General features: G+C 42.9%; 1 protein-coding gene and 1 long non-coding RNA gene across 2 annotated transcripts in view; both read right to left on the minus strand.

The window, feature by feature from the left end:
* The window catches only part of LOC144542761 (uncharacterized), a 38,030-nt gene extending 32,908 nt beyond the window's left edge, over positions 1 to 5,122 (minus strand). The window contains exons 1-2 of the long non-coding RNA XR_013507447.1: positions 4,929 to 5,122; positions 703 to 748 (exon numbers count right to left, since the gene is read on the minus strand). This is a non-coding gene — a long non-coding RNA (uncharacterized LOC144542761). The remainder of the gene's footprint in view (positions 1 to 702; positions 749 to 4,928) is intronic.
* A 3,248-nt stretch (positions 5,123 to 8,370) lies between these two features.
* The window catches only part of plcb1l (phospholipase C beta 1-like), a 117,375-nt gene continuing 103,673 nt past the window's right edge, over positions 8,371 to 22,072 (minus strand). Inside the window, exon 32 of the mRNA XM_078289744.1 lies at positions 8,371 to 10,665. Coding sequence (XP_078145870.1) covers positions 10,441 to 10,665 — 225 coding nt within the window. The 3' untranslated portion in view covers positions 8,371 to 10,440. The remainder of the gene's footprint in view (positions 10,666 to 22,072) is intronic.

Raw genomic sequence — 22,072 nt, forward strand, 5'->3', positions numbered from 1 at the left:
AATGATGTCTGGCTGTGCTTCGGGAAACACGGCACATCAGTCTTATACAGGAGATACAATGAAAAATTAGGCCTCTCGCTTCCATCACTCAACACAAATCCAATAAAATGGCTGTCATTTCCCGCTCTCGACAATACAACTTGCCTGAAATGTAGAACGCTTTGAAGGAAAGGGAATCTGTAGCCTCTAATGGGGCCTCAAAGACAGAATAACAAAATGGCAAAATGGGAGCCAGATATCTGTGCTAGATGTTGGATAGCAGGAAATTGCTTATCAATCCTCACTCTGTTGTTACCTGTTGCATTTGCGCTTTTCCCCATGGGTTTTGGCTGCATTCAGCAATGCATTAGATTACACTGAGATGACATGCCTTGTCATGTGGCCCTACAGGCAGGGTGAGGTAGAACTGCAGGGGGCCGTATGTTTCATACACATACAGTTTAATCGTTGGACCTAACGCAGACAAGGCTATTAATATGCAATCATGAATTGGATGCTGGGGGAAAAAAAATAACACTGAAGGGTTTGCCCACATTAAACTAAACAATTGCAGGGAACACAGCCTTCTCAACAATTGTTACCATATGTAAACATACAGTTCTGTTAGGCAGATCTTAGCTGGGACAAAATTAAAATAGCAGAAGAAAAAAAAACTGTGTATTGTTACAGTGATCATTGTCAGTGAATGTCCTCGAAACTCACCAGTTCAGCATGAAGTAAGTTCAGCGGGAGAAACTCATGTCTTGGCCTGCAGAGACAAAAAAGGACATAAGATAGGGAGAATTTAATAAATCAGGGAAGCCTGAATCTGGACTTATTTGGCTGATGTCTAAACCCTATGCTGCACAGTAGGCCTAGTAGGAGTCCTGAGATGGAGCAATGCAGAGAGATGAGCACATACCACGGCCCCTCTCCTCCCCTGCCAAGGAAAACACAAAGTAAATTACAATATCGACAGACGGCTTCACGAGAGCCTTAGCTTGTCAGACTCTAACAATGAGGGCAGACATGTCGAAGGCTGTGATACAACATGTTTTCAGCGTGGTATTACAATACTAGGGCTGTCAGTTGGTTTGTCTGCCAGGCTATTTGTCTGTCGGCCTATCTGTCTGTCTGGCTGTCTGTGGTTCCACATTCACAGATCCTCCCTCTAAGGCCTTATATGTCCATGAAACTGACAGCTTTGTCATGGCTGCTGTGAGGAGAAGCTGTGCTTTGATAAAAACTTGATATCCCCGTCAAAACAAGGGGATGGAGCTGGATACAGCCAGGCTAATCAAGACCAGACCCTCCTAATTACAAAAGAGAAACAGCACAAGAATAAGTGAGGAAATGCATGAGTCAGCAAGCCATCCTTCAAAAAAGCAAGCGATCAAGACATACTGTAAACTGGTAGACACAAGGATGGATGCCAATTGAAGTCCCATTTGAGTAAACCCCTGACCTTCGTGCAATTCAATATGATGCCGGCAAGCAGTACTGTGAAAACATACAGAGAGAGAAAAAGAGATTTTCTCACTTGAATGCCTATTCAAACAAACCCTACAGCTAAATGCAAGACCACCTTAGCACTGCCAGCGTCCCCAAAGACATCATTCAGTAATGTGTGTGTGTATGTGGGAGTGCACACACTCACAAGTGAATTAGCCACATTCCATAACCTTAAGTCAACCCAATAACAATGACTGCATCATACTTAAATTTCTATAGAGCCATTGATCCAACCTTGAGAAAATGGGCTAGGCAGGTGTGTGCTAGGACTTGGATCTGATTCTCTATTTCCCTCCCTCTCTGTTAAAGATGCTGCCTTGTCATCCAGGAGTCGTATCTAGTTGTTGTGTTGCCCTCTCTGTGACTCACAGCAAAGATATTGTTATTCTGCCTGGCTAAATGTCATAAGACAGAGATAGTGGGGGAATACTGCAATGCACCTCCGATCTATCCAATTCCTAACCATTAAATTAAATAGCAAACCCACTGTCTTGCACAGAGCACACTTACATACTGTATAATTCAAGAAGGGCAAAATAGGCTCGTTTCACTAATTTTGGAACAAAACAGCAATCAGGCCCTCTGTCTACATGGTTACATCTATCTTTTTTGTGTCAGATAGCGGTTGACAAGATAGACTGACACATTTACCTCCTTGGACGAACGTGTTTGAAAATTTGGTTTAGTGTCAGGTAGGCTATCTGGGACCAGTCAGCATTGTCTTCATATCCTAATACAATCTACCAGTCTCTCAGTTAAGACTCTATACGCATCATCGTCACCGCTATCCATCCTCCTAGGGCTGCACAATTAATCATGTACAATCGTATATTGAGACTTTAGCTTCCTCAATTAATACTTGTAGAAGAGCAGTGATACTAACAGCGATACTGTGTCATTTAATTTAGAATGTTTCTGTAGTCAAAAATAGTCAAAATGTTCATATAAGATGCAAAAAGTGCAGTAAAATTGTTTTGTTCCTCAAATCATCAAGGCTAATAATCATGATTTATAGCCTAATCGTGATCACAACATTTAGCAAAATAATCAGGATTATGATTTTAGCCCTAATCATGCAGCCCGACATCCTCCTATTACAAAATAAAGAGCATGATAGTACTGCGCTGTGCAACACCTCTCAGGGAACACTCTGTGCAGTACGCTGCAGATTTCAAAAAAATTATCCTAATCTGACTATCAAAGGCATGAGTGTACCAAACTCATAACACTTACCATACCATCTGGTCCAAAAAAAAAACCCCCAAAAACAATAGAAACACCTACACACCCTCAGTTAGCCTTTAAGCTTCTTAGTGCACCTCCATTCATCAAAATGCTTCGCAGCCTAGGTTTTAAGCCACAGGTAAGGGATTGTTATTGTGTGAGCGAGGGCAATGTTTGCCTCTGTAATCACCACTGAAACGTTTATGTCACAATGTCAATAAGCCACAGCTGAATTTGTTTTTCTTTACATAATGGTTAAGGTCTTTGGTGAGCAGCCGAGTACACACTTCAGTAGAGGGGGCGGGGGGCAACCTTCAACCATATAAAGACACGGACACACTCCCTTTGTCCATGCTCAAAAGGCTGTAAAGATTAGATATAGCAGCAAAACGTAATTTAGGCTACACTGTAACACACCTGTGTCTGCATGTTAAGCAGTTAAATTCAATGAACCAACATAGGGCTCCACTGCAAAGATGGCTCTCTGACTTAAAGCGCATTTGGTAAAATAATATGTGCACTCTCTTGCAGTGAGGCAGTAAGCGGACAGTGCACGCCCATGTGAACAGGTTGGTGCGACAAGTGTGTTAAGGCACCAACCAATCCAATCCATCAGTTCATTTAGTAGCCTGCCAAGCCAAGAGCAACCTTGTACAGCATAATACACTATGGGTTATTTGAACTGCAAATAGGCCTTCATAGTTGCCCACAGGTTATTCTTGAGCAAATAACATTCTCTACCTGCTGCGAGTGTGATAGGAGAGGTTTTAAAATAGAAACCTGCTGTCTGAGCCTATATCAAAGTAAGCTACGCTGACGTTTGTACTGATATCATAGTGAGCCAAAAGCATTCTTTTTTATATTTTTTTTTATTTTGTGGAGGATTTGATTTCATATCTCCCCCACGGTAAAAAAAATAAATAAAAATAAATAAATAAATAAATAAATAGATGAGACAACCCAGACAGCAAACTGATATTGAATCAACCTAGAATCAATGTCAAGGTATCAACATTAAAATCTGACATTCAGTATCTTTTTTGCTCATTCATTTGACATTGATACAACATTGAAAATGGATTGAAAACAGACAAAAAAAAATCAGCATAGTTTCAATTGAAATTCAGTCCTCTTTTCATTCAGTCCTTCTCCAGATCTAACACTGAAATCTGACACCATTTTTGCTTATTGATCTAGCATTGATACAATATCAAAGATGCACTAAAATAGACACAAAATAATCAGTTTCAATCAGAATTCAGCACTCTTTTTGGTTGTCCTAACAGGGAATCAATGACACCTTGCTGTCTGGGATGCATGCATGGCAGCTGCAGCTACTGTGACTGTGTACTGTGCCTGTGGATCTTATGGGTTTACATTCATTTAGCTGGCTGCCAGACTAGCAGCAGCAGCCTCTGGATGCGCCTGTTCATTTGGTTATTATAATTAAAATAATCATCGCTGGCAGGAATAGGTTGCACCTAATTTAGTTCAACAAACCCAATTGTGCACGCATTTGTGTGCACACATCTGTAGATATAAAACGCCAAGCTACCTCAGTGTGTCCGTTGACTTTTATGGACACTGTGCAGTGTGCACTGTGCCTTTCATATCGGCCGGCTGGCTTCTGTTCTGTCCCGCTACAGCTAGCTCAGCTGGCTAGCCTCCCAGGCGTAGGAAACATCAATATCCCCCTGCATTTCATCAAGTTTCTGAAGCTGCGGTAACGCTATGTTGTGTTGTATTTACCTGAAAGAGAAGCTACTGCGCCGAGCAATGCGATATAGTAAATTCGATATCAAATTGCTAACGGTCCCTTTCATGTGTCTGGTTAGCTAGCTAGCGAATGCTACTGTCTCCAGCTGTGTGTGTGTGTGTGTGTGTGTGTGTGTGTGTGTGAGAGAGAGAGAGAGAGAGAGAGATAGAGTGAGTGTGTGTGTGCGTGCGTGTGTGTGTGTGTGTAGAGGCAGAGCGAGAGCGAGGCAGAGAGGCGGTGTGTGATGTCTGAATGATGCGAGGATTTGGAGTGAGCCTCTGAAAGCTAGCGTGATGGAGTTTAAATGAAAGGTCCTGTCTCCACAGCGTCCATCTAATAGCTAAACTAACACAAAAATCCAACATGATCTAATGTACGTCTTACGGGGCAATCAGCAAAGCAACTCCCACTATTCCGTTAGCAGCATGAGAGACATTTAGATAGCATTTTTCCTTACGTGATTTCGGTGTTCGAGACGGGGACGGGTTTAATCCGATGGCGGAAAAAAAATGATGCTTTGCAGTGGCCGGGCCGGGATTTTCTCTCTCTCTCCTTCTCTCTCTCTCTCCTTCTCTCTCTCTCTCCCTCTCTCTCTCTCTCTCTCTCTCTCTCTCTGTGTCTTCCAGCTGCTGCTGCCTCTCTCCCCTCTCCCTGTCTCTGTCTGTGTCTCCCTGCCGAAGCGTCCCGTTCCTCTTGTACCAATCGCCCTCCAGTGGAGAATGAACGGCCCTGATGCGGTTTGATTAGGAACCCCTCTCCAGCACGGCAGCGCGCCTGCGTACGTGTCTGCGCACGAGTGTGTGTGTGTGTGTGTGTGTGTGTGTGTGTGTGTGTGCGGGGTTGACAGAGTGAGTCATCCAGCAGAACTAGATCCCGCTCCTCCCTCCCTGTCTAACAGCTGACTGCTGTAGCCGCCATGCGTTGATATAGACGAGACCCCTCCTCCGCCAACGAAAACTCACTATAATATCCCTCTGTTTCTCTATAGGGACTTACTGTGTCCCTGTGGTACTAAATAGTGAGTTTATACTGACCTTATCGTACTTCATGATATATTTATCTATGTTATCACCATAATTTTCCATGATATTACCCCTGTAGCAGGGATGTATTGGAGGGTAAATCCACCTAAACTTGTTTTACCCACGGTTTTATGTGTAACAGAGTTTACCAACCGTTAAGGTTGACATAAAACTTTATGACATAAGTTCATAGTATGCATTATAGTAAGTAATACTAAACTGATGTCAGTTATATGAAGATAAGGTCTTTTAAGGGATTGTATCTATAATGGATTTTTGTTTATAGAGGTGGTTGCCTTATGATGATCACCAACTGGAGGTCATAGGCCTAATTTACTCACCTTTTTTATTTACCACTATTCACTGCCCTATAGGGACTTACAGTTTTAGTGTGATATTAGTATTCTTCTGAAGTATATAATTGGTTCAGGGGGAAATGACTGACAGGACAGACACATTAATTAATTTTATATCTGCCAGCAGAATCAAATGGTGCTCTTATGGAGGCTATAGTGTAGACGGCAGTAGCCTGTCTAGGAAGTTATTCAATACCTGAATGAAAAACACCGGCTTGCGAAAGGATTAAGAAATATTTTCTTTCACCGTTACATGATGAAATTCTGTTGTTTTCCAAGTATGATTGTGTTACTACACAGAAAAAATGCAACGTAAGTGATGTAACATTTAAAAAAGTGTGTGTGTGTGTGTGTGTGTGTGTGTGTGTGTGTGTGTCTGAGTGTGTGTATGTGTGTGTTCTTGAATTTCTATACTTATGAGGACCAAATGTCTTCACAAGGACAGAAAGATGAGGAAAATCCTCCAGAGTGGGAACATTTTGCAAGTTCTGTAAAGGGGCTATTTTAGCTTTTAGGACTTGGTTTTAGGGTTAAGATTAGAGTTAGGATTAGTTTAGGTTAAAGTAAAAGATTAGGGTAATTTAGGCATGTAGTGGAGAGGGCTAAAATTAAGACTAAGGGTTAGGGAATGAATGTAGTCAATGAAGACCCTTACAAGTATAGTAATATAAAGTGCCTGTGAGCATGGGTGTGTGTGTGTGTGTGTGTCCAGTCGCTGTACCTTCCAACCAGCACCCTGTGGTCCTCTTCTCCTCTGCAGTCCTGGTGTGCCTCATTAAAGCCCAGTTACAGGACACCTCCTCCTCCTCCCCGTCCCCGCAGCAGATGGACAGACGCAGGGCGATAATATTCCTGGGAGTTTGGAGAGGCGTCACTGTTTATATAACCCAGAGAATCTTATTAAAAAGGCGCTCTCCTTCCATCCTGAACTCGGGGTTAATTAGCTCACTTCCTAGTTGCCGGTATGCATGGAGGCCTCTGAATGGTCACAGTCGTCGTTATGGGCGATCAGGCTTGTCTTATCTCCTGTTGCCTGTTGGGATTCTGCTGAGGAGCTGGGACTGAGAAGGATACAGTGTTTATGTATTTCTGGAAAAACACACACACACACACACACACATACACGCACAGCTGCACATACACACAAGTACATGGACACAAGCATGGAAGCCCATATAAACACATAGACACACACACACACACACAAAGACACACACATAGCTGCACATACATGCATGCAAACCCATATACACGCACACACGCACAGCTGCACATACACACCTATGAGGAGGACACACACACAGCCACACCAACACACAAACTGTAACAACCTTTGTTTGAAAATGCGTTAAAGATTAAGAAAGAGATCATCTATTATCACCGGTCAAGCACAAATAAAAGAAAAGGGATTGCACTAGTTAAGATGTAACTGTGGCAGCGGACCTACTCAGTGCACACAGTAATAGCTCACTTGCACAGTCCAACGCCTTTCAATGTGAAACTTGATCGAAGTCGACAGAACCTCACCGAGCGGATTTTATGACAAATAACGGTGATTCATTTCACTGTTTAGGCGCAGGATGTGTGAGTGCGCACTTGACACATCCGGTATTAACACAAACATGCCCACAAACACGTACATGCATGTACACATACTCACATGTTAATTTTATGACACAGGTAATGATCAGCCTCGTGTTTAACTTCTGTAAAATAAATAATGTCAGTACACCTCAGCCTCCAAACGGTTACTGGTGATTGATTTGTGGAAGTGCTCTGATTCACATGTTCCTCTTGGGCTTATTTGAAAGATACCGTTACCTAGGAGATGATGGGAAGTAGGCCATAGAGGTACACCCTCCCCTCCCCCCTGCCCCTCAGTGTGACATACATTCACACACACGCACACACACATACATACATACCCATGCACCCAGATGTTGCCACACACACACTCGCACAAAACGCAGCATGAGCGGCTCTCTATGTATAGCTGGTTTTTGATCATTGTTTGAAAGGAAACCTGCTTTCCTGTAATGCAGCTATAGAGTGGTACTCTTTTCAATACATCCCATTTTTTTGGTCTTCTCTATTTTACCCTCTTTCTCTCTTCCCACCATCTCCCACCATCATTACTCCCAAGTCTTTGATATGTTAAAAAGACTGTGGGTTAGCATTGAAATCTGTAGTTTGTGTAAAACGATAAGGCGTTGGTCAAGACAATGATAACTGACAAATTTCAATGCAAGCAAAATGTGAACACAGCTGGCAACTGTTTCAAGATACAGGCCTACTGTGGAGAAGTCAGAGATTTAAGGCGACATTACCTTGAGGTAACAGGTAAAAGTGAGAATAAACAAAGAGGCTGAAATGAATGAGGGTAAGCTGAAAATACATCACATCCACAGACATCACAGTTTAGATGGACAAATGAATATAACAATACAACACAGGATTGAGACCAATGACAAATCAAAAGACACACACAAGTTCACACCAGCAAAGTACAATAATAGCCACATTTATTTTAATTACAGGCAAATTCCCTTTACACTATGCTTTTATCAACTTTTTATCCTTTATGTCATACACACATTTACAACTCCAGAATGCATACACTTAAGTTGATGAAAGGGCGACTGTTAAATAAAGTGGTTCAAGACAAAAAGAAGGATGTCTCGCGTTTCTTATGAGACACATGTCAAATACTGCTCATCACAAGCGTTACTCAGTAGTGGTACTGTACTAAAAAGTGCACACGGTCTATTCAATATCAGACAGCTTCATATAATATAATATAATGGCAATTTAAACAATGATGCATTTCACACATTCAACATCAAACAAGGCAAACCTATTCAAAGGCACAGGACTCTCACATCAATATGAACTGTCGTCTTTTTAAAAAGTAATTTGTACTTACACTTCAGGTACTGTAATCCTTCGCTTTAACCTTATTTTCAAGGAAAATCGATCAAAATGTAATTCGATATCAAATGACACATCCATGAGTTAAATGGCACTGGACAGAGAGGGAGTCAAAAACACTTCCTCAGTGTGTGGATAGTGAATGGGCAATGTACACAGTTCACATATTAAAGAGGGAATAGTCCAGTTATTCATAAGATCATATTAACGCTGGTGCTCTTTACAGATATAAACTGAGCGTCTGGGGTCGGTTTAAAAATAACTCGACTATTTCCCAACTTCAAACTATAGCTACCAGTTACGAGTGAACGTTGTGAATATTGCCAGTGAGCGCCAGATATTTCCTGCCTTCCCAGCCAACCGCTGTGTGTACTAGAGAAACACACACACGCATTTCCCAGTAGGTATCGGATGAGCAAATTCAGAAGAAGTGCACTTCTATAGAACTAGGATCACCTCCTTCTGTTTGAATGTCAAGTTTTAGTTCAAGGAGACAAAGATATAGAATAGAGGGATTGCACTCTTAGGGTGCAATAGCAACCTGTTAACTTGAGCCAGCTATGTCGGTTCCTATCCTAAGTAAGGGGTTGTGTTACTTATTTCTACTCCATTCGGCTTATGCCACAGCGATGTGTCAAGCCACACTGGGTCCACTGTTTTGCAGGTTCAGTTTTAAATGTTTTGAAATGTAAGAGTCAGTGTTAAATTTGCTGTAAAAGAAAATAGATTTACATTGAATTAACATCTCTTTTTCTGCTACAGAGCTACTGTAACATTTACAGTTGTTCAAATACATGCAGATACTGTACAATTGACTTTCCCTTCACGTCCTCTCATGGCAGAATCGCCCATAAACAATCAACACCCAACTTGTTAAAAACTAGCCGAAAAATACTAAAAAAAAAAGAAAAAAAAAAGAAATGATAAAACACTGCATAATATTACCATGCCAAATATCATACAAAGCAAATCATGATAAAAACCAATGGTATTAAAACAAAATAGCAGCAACACATGGGCTTAGTTCTGTGAGAACAAAATTGAGAACCAGCAAGCCACCAGTGCCTCTGGGTTAAAGTAAGAGAGTTACATAGTTATGTAGTAAGCCTTCAGTGCAAATACATAGGGGTGAATCTAAACCTTTATAAAGATGGAAGCTTTAAAGGCTGAATGTGTAGTGGTTGGTTTACAGTACGAGTTGACTCCACTTCAATGACAATGTCCACTGTAAGTGCACCGTGAAATCAAAACCTTGGCACCACAGACTGACTGACCACCACTACAGTCTATAGTCATAATATTGTGAGAATTAAAAAAAAAAAAAAAAAACATAAAAAGAAAGTATTCTCTCTGTGCAATAGTTCAAGTAAGTTATTTCCTGCAAATAGTTAGTGCTTTGTAACACATCCTGTGGCCGTACCGAAAGAGACGACAACATAACATACAAATACACAAAAAGTATTTACATGAAACGGTTTTCTGGACAAGACTGCACGATAGGCAGAGATGACCTCTACTCACCAATCCAGGCTCAGATTTGATCTAATCCTCCCATTGGTTAAAATTAGGACCAAAGTTGGGGCAGTCTCATCCTAGATCTGTGGTCACAAACACCTCCACCAATCAGTGTCCCAGTGTGAAGCAAAGGGCCGGAGTTAAATCTCTAAAGGGGCGTGTCGTACACTCGTTCCGACGAGCCCTCCTCCATGTCGTCCTCCGACTGCGACGCCTTGTGGTTGAGCTTCTCGGTCGTCGAGGAGACGGAGAGGTTGCCGTGGAGACCGTCGTCGCTAAGCTTGGCCTTGCTGCTGTCCTGCACAAACTCTTGGATCTCCACGGGTAGCCGGCGGAACTTGTCCTGGTACTCCTGGTCCAGATCGCTCTGTAGCTGTGGAGGGACAGAAAACACAGCAGTGTTAGTTAGCATGGTCGACATATGAGCCCAGAATTCCCATAGGAGCAAAAAAATGATAGAACTAGAATATTAAAGCTCTAATTTGGTATTTGTTAAACATTATAAATTTGGTGCATGTTCATAAACAGTCTTGAAGAGTTTGTCAAGGAAGAAAACCTAGACCAGAGTGTGTTGATGTGGTCACAGGCATGCAACTAACTTTTTTGTCAACCAGTCACAGTGTGGGGTGGCAGTCGCCTAGAGGTTAGAGAAGAGGGCTTGTGACAAGAAGGTCAAATTCCTGAACGGAACGGAAAAATTTGGTTTTGGAAAGTGAAAGAGTAACGCTCTCCCCTCTCTCAACAACTACTGCTGAGGTGCCCTTGAGCAAGACACTTATCCCCCAATTGCTTCAGATGGGCTGCTCAGCAGCCAACAGTTAGAACACTGTGGTTGTACTTGTACCTAAGGTATGAATGTGTGGAACTGTATGAATGTGAAGCATGCTCACTTGACTTTCCCTGAATAAATAACGGTTACCAAATGGGGCTGGTGGATTTGGAATTTTAACCGCTAATTTTATTTCTTTGCAGGTAGAGAAGTTATTAGAATAGAATAAACTGAACAAACTCAAATTGTCTACCTGATAAAGTGGATGGTAGATTTGGCAGACTGACCAGCCAGCCAGATCTAGTAGAAATTTGGTCTTGTGAACACAGTCACAACAACCACATGTCGTAGAGGTAACCGGTTAGGTCCCCTCAACAATATCATGGACCAGTAAAACACACAAAAACAGAGGGTACATATGACATGAGAACAGAGTCGAGCTCTATTCACACCAGAGAGGGTCAATACAGTCTGTAAGACCAGAATCCCAACACCAAGCAAAAATGAATACAAAAAGATATAACTTTAGGTCAAAAAATGAGGAATTAGCTGTGGCAGTATCAGAAAAACATGTAACGATCAGGCTATATAGACTTCAGATTTTCCGAATATACAGTAAAAGACTAAATAAGAAGCCTGGTCTAGCCTGGTCACTGTGTGTAAACCCAACCCTATAATACAATTACACAATAATAAGCACATGTCAAGGAGCTTAAGATCTAAGACCATGGCTCCAAAAACACACATGGAAGGTATGTATGACTATAGAACTCATCCTCAATTAATACAGGAAGAGTAAAAATATATAACGAAATAATGGAACAAATGCTTGTTTTACATTTAGTTCACATTGCAATAGATTGAATTAACAGGTCTACTTCTAAGTTTGCTACCATCTTGTTTGTTCACTACCAGTGCTAGTCCATTAATTATCCTTGAAGCTAAGGTATAGATGTTGCAAGAGTTTCCCCATGAGTTGTTTTTGTAAAGATTATTTTCACGGCAACTCTGCTTTATTCGATAACCTACAGTGGACACTGAAAGAAAAGACTGGAGGGGGGGGGGCGGCGGCCTTGAACCATGACATTCTTCACTCAATAAGCAGCAGGGGATGCATCCATGTACTCTACACTGCCTCCCTTCAGACACACTGAGACATAGAGAGGAGACGCTGTTTTCTCCCAGGCATAGACGCCCCCAATGATTACAGATGACAAGATTGTATTCATTTCATTCTGATCCAATAATTGCTGTAATGCTGATTTCTCTGTTTAACTACCCGGCTGGCTCCCACGGGAGAGCCGTAATTAAAAGAAAAGCAGCTAAGATGAATGGTGTCAGAGTCTCACAGCTCAATACAGTCTCGTCAGCAATACGAGGGATCGAAAATATCTAAAATTTCTGAGAGGATCGATCTGGGATCCCATTGATATTTTGTCCGGAGAGCCAGCACTGAGCCTCGTTCAGGTTATCAAATATTAATGGGGTTAGGGTTGAGCACTTTAGACTAACACCGAGCAACTCTAACACAAACAATCTTAGTACAAAATGTATGATGGACACTTCGACTCGGAACAAAACAAATTCGGCAACGCTGATGCCATAAATCTATGAAAAGTTTGAGACACAGTTCCACTCCTGCAGACAGCTTCAGGTACATGTAAGTACTCGCCTCAAAGTTGAATTATCTTAATTGAATTGACCTTCACCTGCCCTCCTATCATCACGGTATTAATGAAACCAATTCCACAGCTGGCAGAGAGAAGCCCACAATTTCCAGCAACACCTGAGCTAGGGACAGTAGCCATCGCTGGTAGCAGATAATTATAGCTCAGGGTGGGGGATACGAAATATTTAGGAGCGATGTCATGTGCAGAGACCTTATTACACTGGAGGACTATGGGGAGGAGAGGAGAGGAGAGGAAGAGGAGAGGAGAGGAGAGGAAGAGGAGAGGAGAGAAGAGGAGAGGAGAGGAGAGGCTTGGGTTTATGCTATGAAGGTCAAAGACTGCCATTCTGCACTTTGAGACCTTCCAATTTTCTGCGCTCTCCTCTTAGCAGTCTAAGATGGCACATCAATTTCATCTGAGGATACTGCAGAGCGAAATGAGAATCCATGAATCGTACAAAGTACTTCACAGCACTGTAATTTATTCTTATACAGGAGATTGATATTAGATTATAGAGAGAGGTTACATTACATTTACTGTAGACATTATAGCCAAGTGGGTTTTTCAGCGCTATGACACTATATGTTTGTGTGAAACTATACCCCAAATGGTAAAAAGATGTGATAAGAATCATATATTGAAAAAGTGGGGTGCACTATTAGCTATAAATGGCACCTGGTATGCTCGTTGAGGTCTGTGGAAACCATAAACAGTCTCTCGGGAGTTAACTACTGAATATTATAGTTTCTCAGTCTGCTGCCATGTTGTCTTAGAGATTCCATTATTTAATTTTAGTGTAATATTTTAAAATTTGGAATTTTTGACAAGATTTTAAAAATGAAAGCAATGAGAGACATCACTACAGATACATGGGCTAGTCATTACTGCTGACCAGGGTTGGGGTCAATTCATGAATGAATTCAACTGGGGAATTTGAATTTGAAAAAACCTATAGGAAACAGAATTGGAATTGAATTGGAATTTCAGGAAGTTGAATTTAATTCAATGAAATTCAGTGAAATTCCATGTGATTCCATAATGATTGAATGTATTTGATTTGTTTACCTGTCATTTATTTGATTCATAATGTTTGATTTATAATGTTTAGCAAGTAAAGACATCCTCTCTTAGAAGTGCAAATTCACGGAATGTAATGGAATTCAATTCTGTTTCCTGTCATTCCAATTAAATTCCAATTCTATTTCCTTAGAGCTGGGTGACATTCCAATTCCAACTCCAGGAACCGAATGAATTTACCATGCATTCTCGATTCAGCTGCTGACCCCACTATTCATGAGCTCATATGAAGGTATGCCCTTACAGAAAAACCACATGAATTTCACATGTGGAAAAGTCCCATGTGAAGACGCATCACATTACATTGTGGAGCACATAACATTCTTATGTGCTCCACATGTTATAACGTGATAACATGACGGAAATTCATGTGTTTTTGTCCCACCAGAGTGAAATATTGCTTTAAGACTGACTGCAGACTCAATCAGACAGACAATACTAATAGCTACTTGACGCTGTGTGTGTGTATGTGTGTGTGTGTGTGTGTGTGTGTGTGTGTGCGCGCGCGTCTGCTCTTGGCCTCCTACTCTGAGGAATGAAGGAGCTCTTGACTTGTGTCTTTCTGATGTTTTGAGTGGTACCACAAAATCTGGGGGGGCGGGGCGGAGAGACTCGGCCTGCTAAAGTCCCGACCGAGCGCAGCGTCTCAAGGTCACCTTCTCTGGAAGATGCCGCTCTCTCTCTCTCCCTCTCTCTTTCCTTCTGTCTTTCTCACTCTCTCTGTGGGTCTCACAGAGCGGACATCCAGCCCATCACAACCAGATGGCTAAAGATGCACCGCAGCTCGTCTCTCTCCCTGATCTGCACTGCGCATGACCTACTTAGGGGAGGGACTGTCTGCCCGCCGTGCGTGCGTGCGTACGTGTGTGTGTGTGCATGTGCAGCCTTTACTCCGCCCGCCAAGGCACAAACACCCTCTGATTAAAACTGTCATCTTTCTCCCATCTGATGACACCCTGGCACATACGAAGGAGAAGGGAGCAGGGGGCGGAAGAGCGTGAGGGGGACCGGGGAGGAGTCAGGAAGACGTGCATGTGTGTGTGTGTGTTTGTGTGTGTGTGTGTGTGTGTGTGTGTGTGTGTGTGTGTGTGCGTGCGTGTCCTGTGCATGTGATAAACAGCTCAGAGGCGAACAGCGACGGCCGTCTGTTAGAGTTGGGGGGTGAGCGACGAACACAGCACTTTGTTTGTTCACCCAGGGGGCGGAGGGACAGCTTGAGTAATAAAAAATCTCAAGGATGGATAGAGGGATGGAAGGATGGAGGGGAGAAGAGACAGTTAGAGGTCTTCCCAGATCTCTGACAATATGACCGTCGGTAGAGATCAGTTAAACTCACTCCCCAGGTTTCCAAGTCCATAGCTGCAATATGACAGCGCTGGTTGAAATACTGCTGCCCCAAGCTTAGGGTTTGATTAACTGAAGAACTGAAGATTTTTCACACTCAAACTGAGTTATTCAAACAGGGACTGACAGTGTGTGACAGCTTAACAAGAGCTTCACATGTACAGTATTTAGAGTCTATAAAAGTTTAGTTGACCTGGGTAATGTTTGTAAGCATTCTGCATTTAGTAAAACAGATCTGTATTTTGAATCATGATTGTAAAAAGCTTACTTTCCATGTTCAAGCCAATCTCTTCAAAAATCTACGGGAATAAACATTTTATACTGTCAAATTAATTCTGAACTGCGACTTCAAGAGCTAGCGTTAGTATTTTGAACTGTAATGAGGCCAACTGTCATGCTTTAAAACTACGAGCTCCAGGCAAGGGTGAATCCCAAGTGCAAGCAATACTCCTTTTTAGATTGAATGACACCTATGACACAAACATGGCCAGAACTGAAGTGTGTGTGGTTGTTTGTTCTTCAGGTTGCGTGTGTTTGCGCCTGTGTGTATGCACGCACACATGCGTGTGTGTGGTCCAGTTTCCGTTTGGACACCACCCAGCAGCAGCTAGCCAGCCAGCTTTTAAATCTGTCTCTCATCTCTGAAGGCCTGTCATCTGTCAACAAACCACATGCACACACATTTCTGCCTTTCTTAAAATACAACACTCAGTGACCTTCTTCACCATCTGTCCTCATTTTGAGAAGCTATCGAGGGAAGCGGAGAAGGCCTCCAAAGAGCCAAATTAATTCTTCGCTTTTTGCCTCCTCACAGCCGTAGCTGTGACATAACACCTGCTGCAGCGCCGCGCCGCCGAACGAGCCTTCAACCTGCACCAAGCAGCATCTATGCAGCTAGATTAACTCTATCTCAGCTCACAAAATGTGTTTTCCTATCTTGCATTTGAATAGGAGCAGTCGCAGGCTAGAAGATACATTCGCACCACTCCAAAGAATTTGAAAGCAGTCTTCTGTGCAGTGGATCAAAAAGGGCAAAGCAGAGGTGAATTCCTACGTTGTATTAACATGTGTGTAGGTGTGTGTGTGTCCTGTCCTTGAGATATACATCCAAACACAGCCCAATTAGGCCAAATTCAAGATCCCATGTCCAAGGGATGAGACAGGGTCACCACCCTGCCAGCATTATGGGGTAGCTTTTCGAGGAAAAAGCAGGGTCGCTGTGCAATGTGTGTGTGTGTGTGTGTGTGTATGTGTGTGTGGTGGGTGTGTGAGGGATAGAGATAATGTGGCAGGGAATGGAGAGTGTGTGTGTGTGTGTGTATGTGTGAAAGAGCGGGAGAGAGCAACAGAGAGAGAAAGGAAATGGCTTTACTTCATTTACATTCTTTCCACTGAATTGGTCATAACTATGAAAATGAACTGCGGCAGCCCGATGCAGAGAAAGCACACCATGGATAATGAAAGAGAGAGAGAGAGAAACGGCCTGCAACTCTCTCTCTCTCTCTCTCTCTCTCTGTCAGTCCCTTTCCCTACTCCTCTCTGATAATTTCTCTGCTTTATGAGACAGGTCCAGGAATTTAAGAAACACTCCTGCATACCTCCAACAAGAGTGTTTTCCCAATATGGATTGGTTCAGGAGGCAGGAGAGCTGTGAAATATGCTTGGCTCTATCTTCGTGTTTTGAATTCAGATGTGTTAAATTTGAAAGTGCTATGTGCAATATTTTTAAACATATACATATATATTGTTGGCAAATTAATTGTGATACGTTGGTATAATTACCGTAAACAAACGAGACCATTATCAAGACGATCTCACATCAGTGGTATTGTTAGTGCTACTGTTTCTCAAAATTAAAACCACACTTCCCATAAACTCTGTTTCCTGACGCAAAGAGGATGTTGTTTCCTGCGGTTAAAGGTTTGCTCTATTGCTTCATTGAAGAGGATAAGTATGTTGGAAATGGTTTTTCCATCAGCCTTTCACTCGTTGCACCATCTGCCATTGCAAGACAAACTGAAAGCTTTAACTTAGCTTCCATTTATGCTGGAAGAACCGCAGCCCTCGTCCCGCAATCCAGGAAATTTCCTGCAAAATCTGACCTAGAGGCAGCGCTTCTTTCCTTTCTCTCTCGCCTTGAGAAAAAAATGAAAAGTTAGCTCGTGCTGAAGATGAGGAACCATAAAAAAATGATGTAGAGAGGAGTGTTTCCAGTAAGAGTTTGAGAGTGAGCGCTCCTCAGACAGAGCGTAACCCAGGAGAGCTTCATTAGCACGTGTGGGCACACATAATGAACACTCGTGCATTGAGCTAAAATAGCAGCTAGCATAATAGAGCAGAAGAGTAGCCAAGCGTGTTACGTGCGCACACACACACACACACACACACACACACAAACAATGGATCTCACTTCATTGCTTCTAGTTTCCACTGGGTGTTCCCTGTGGGTAATGTGTGCGTGTGTGTGTGTGTGTGTGTGTGTATGTGTGTGTGTGTGTGAGTGTGTGTATGTGTACACAAGTGCATTATTGATGCAGCCCTGCCAGGCAGCGAGGGTGCAGATCAAAGTCTGTGATGAGGGAAGTAGTGGCTGCCCCTACACCACCCAGAGAGAGAGGGAGAGAGAGAGAGAGAGAGAGAGAGAGAGAGAGAGAGAGAGAGAGAGAGAAAGAAAGACAGACAGACAGACAGATACAGAGAGATACAGAGAGAGGAGAGAGAGAGAGAGAGAGACAGATACAGAGAGATACAGAGGGAGGAGAGAGAGAGACAGAGAGAGAGGAGGCCACATACTCTTGCTCCCTTCCTCCTCAACTCCAGCCTCCATGTCTCCTCCAACCTGTTTGCTCCCCCTCTCCTTGTCCCTCCCTCCCTCCCTCCCTCCCTCCCTCCCTCCTCCTGCTCTCTTCCACCTCCAGTATCTATCCCTGCGATTGCGTCATGAGGCTTCAGTTCCAAATTAACAGATTGCAGAGAGTCATGAAGGATAGAGGAGGATATGAGAGGTGGGTGGGGGGGGGACCCGAGTTTCCATGACGACTGCACAGGACTCCTGCTTGTCGACCGAATGAGTGTGTGTGTAGTTGTGTGTGTGTCTATCTCCATGTTGACTCAAGGCTTGCACAGTGGGAAGACACCATCATTTTTTTTTTTCCTTTTTCATTTAAGTAAGGGAGAATCTGCGATGTTTCACACATAATCACATACATTCACACCACACACACATACACCAACGCACACTGTTGTGGAACATATTGCCTTATCACTATTTCACAGCCTTTTCACAGCCAAAAAGAAAAAAAAAAAAAAGGTGTGGAGGGACTGACTATTACAGAGGAATCTCAATGGGCCTAATAGGCTTTCAGTCCACTCCAATCAATAGCTAAAACCTTCAAAGAGACCGAGATGGAATCCCTCTCACTAGCTCTTTATCCCAGCTGCCCTTCTTGGCTCAACAAAGGCAGATCTAAACAGACCTAGGATGGTATAAGAAAAAAACAGGTTAGATCTACAAATCCTACAATCTATCCGCCTTGCCCTAACCAGACCATTACCCTGAACAGAGTCTGGGAGACTAATTCGATGTAGGAGTAAGTAAAGAGATGGCTGGTTTTGTTCGGTTTAGACCGACTCCTCTTTGAATCAAGCCATCGCAGGTTATGTTCACTGATCTCATTCAGCTCACTCCCCCTGAGGAGAAGGCTGGACACTAACTCACACTGTTGCCAGCCAATTTAGTCATAAAGCCGAAGCTCTGAACAGAATATGAAACTGATAGATCAAATGCTTGTCCTGGCAATGAGGTTCAATCTCAAAAAGTAAATCTCAAGTGCGCCTTTGTGACACTTTGAGAATTAGTAATACTAGAAGACAAAAAAGATTATGATGATATATGAACAATTTGAGGTGGACATATGACCGCAACCCTAACGAGAGAAGTGTGAAATAGAAGAGAGGAAGCCAGGTCCGACGGTATGGGGGCTTGAGAGTACGGTGAGACAGCGCTGGTCTCTGCGCTGGGCACTGTGAGTTCCTGGGGGGGCATTTTGATTGGACCATTAGCAGGACAGTGACACCTGAGTGCACATGCTGGGAACGATGACAAACCTTTCTCTCTCTCTCTCTTACACACTCTCTCTCTCTCTCTCTCCACTTTCCATTTAATATGTGGTCCTCTCACTATCATACCACTTTTATTAAAATACAGAATCCCAGTGTCTAAACAATGCCAAAGTCTGAGCTCAGATTAATGTATGTATAGTAACACTAATAATAGATTTGGTTTGGTGGTTCTATATATTCAAGCACGCTGCTGTGTAATTACGGTAATTTAGGCCGATGCAAAATGTGTTTGAAGCAGATGTTAGTTGTCTGCTGGTATGGTAGGGATAGTTGGATTTTAGGTTGGTGTATCACATGCATGTGTAGACGCAGACACACACACACACACACACACACACACACACACACACACACACACACACACACACACACACACTGTTGTAGTTTAGCACTAACCCTGGCGGGCTGCACAGCTCTCAGGGTCTCCACAGACCAGGGATGGTTATAGCTGTCCATTAGCGGCTGCTCTGAGCCCAGAGGAGAAACTGGGTCAGAACTGTGTGAGAGAGAAGTATGTATCTCCCTCTCTCTGACTCATAAAGACACACACACACACACACACACACACACACACACACACACACACACACATACACACACGAGACTTAGAGGCACACAAGTGTTTTTATATTAGCCTTGCCCTGGTTACTCATGCCCTCATCCATTAGCCCCCATTGGAGTTCTCTACACCCTGTCTTTCCATACTCATACTATCTCCTTTCTATATTTATCTGTGTGTCAATTGTTGTTTACATACATCCAAGGACTAATGAAAGTAATGCCTATGAGTCTCATCCACCAAGCAACACAGATATTAAAAGCAATACCTCCTGATGCCCCAAATATCATTCTTGGGGACTTTAACCATTGAACCTTGACAAAAACACAGAGGAACTTCCATCAGTATATCCAACATGGCCAACCCTCAGTGCTGCATTGCCTGAACTGACTGTACTGTCTGGGACATGTTCCTGCTGTCATGTTCTGATATTGATGAACTTCCCTACGTTGTTAATAGCTGGGTTTCATATTGCAAAGACATTGTTATTCCAGTTCAATTTGCCCAGTAAGTAAGCCCTGGGTGTCTACTAAACAATAAGAGTATAGGCATTCAGGCAGGGGAACCTCGCAGAGTTGAATAGAGTGCAAACTAAGTGAAACATGAAATCAGGGCAGCCAAAAAGAGGTACAAGGACACAATTGAGACAGAGCTTGGTAGGAATAACCTAGGGTCTACCTGGCACAGCATGAACACCATTGGGGGGCTTCAGAACAGAAGCAAAAAAACAGTAAAGTTAAGCTCAAAGTCAAACCAGCAGCTGGTACAGGATCTCAATGACTTTTTCCCGAGGTTTAATGTACAGTACATGATTTTAGTGTAAGATGCTCTGAACTCAGAAAGTCTCCTGTCCACTTCCCAACTTCCCTCCCTTTGACAAGCATAGGTTGGTTAATGGAGGGTGCCATCACTGTGAAAACAGTACTGTGGTGCCTGTTGCCAAGAACAGACACCCAAAGGCTCTCAGTGCCTACAGGCCAGTCGCCTTGACTTCTTCAGTGATGAAGATATTTGAGAAGCTGGTTAAGGAAGAGCTCCTGGCCCAAAACAGAGCATTTCTTGAACCCATTTCAGTTTGCCTATAGGGCCAAGCTGGATGTACAAGACTGTACTGTAACCCTGCTTTAACATAGAGTATATTCAAACAGCTGGAGGGCAGTGAGAACCACCCCAGGCTGCTCTGTGCTGATTTCAGTTACTTTAGTTCATACTCCAGTGTTATAGGTGGGATCCTGGATTTTGTAACTAACAGAGCCCAGAGTCTCCAGAGTTGTGTCCTCTAACCTCTCTTCTATGTTCTGCATACAGATGAGTTTTAGCATGAGAACAGATATTGTAAAGTTTGCTGCCCACTATGTAATAGATAGTCTACTTCAGGCTGATGCAATTTGCCATGGTCCTGTAGTCTGTGATTTTGTGAATTGATGCAACAGCGTTTTTGATGTATATTGATTAAGCCCCTATGAGTACTATCTTTAAAGATTAGGTGGTAGATACTATATTCAATTACAAGTTCCTGGACACCTTGATTGACAATAGGTTGAAATTTGATTGCAACACTGAAATGATGTGCAAAAGAGGACAGCAGCATCTCTCTTGTCTGAGGAAACGGTCTTAGGTCCAGGTTGATAAGACCCTGATGATCCTGTTTTACAGAGCTTATACTGATTCAGTGCTGATTTATTCAATCATATGTTGGTATGGTATTCTTGGCATTAGAGAGAAGAATGCTCTAGCAAAGATTGTGAAGACCACTAAGATAAAAGTAATACAGTTCAGTAACCTAAGTGACATACACACTCACTGCTGCCAAAAAACAGGTACAAGACTCCCTTATCCCTACCGCCTTTGTCTGATTTGATGCTGCTTGCCTGAAACTCTTGCTGCAGAGATACTTGCTGTAAAACCAATTACCCATTGCGAGAAATAAAGTTGAAACTTGAACTTAAACTCCAATTAAAGGCTCAATGCAACATGTGCGACAGTGAAACATAGCGATCCTGCTTTTCAGAACAACACTGCAGCTATGTGGAGTATAAACGCGGGGGACCTGCGTGTTGTGTTAGGCTGGATGTGGAGAGGAGGTGGCGTGTCTGCACAACACCTCCCACACGCACCTCCAAATGGTTTCGAAGGGAACAAGGAGCTGTCGCCTTGAGAGTGGCTGATTATATGGAGCTGTCTCGACCTGAGGAGCCCTGATTTAAGCCTTTCTTTTGAAAAGGAGGGCCTCATCGGT

The sequence above is a fragment of the Centroberyx gerrardi genome, chromosome 18 (assembly GCF_048128805.1).
Source record: "Centroberyx gerrardi isolate f3 chromosome 18, fCenGer3.hap1.cur.20231027, whole genome shotgun sequence".
NCBI classification, from domain to species: domain Eukaryota; kingdom Metazoa; phylum Chordata; class Actinopteri; order Beryciformes; family Berycidae; genus Centroberyx; species Centroberyx gerrardi.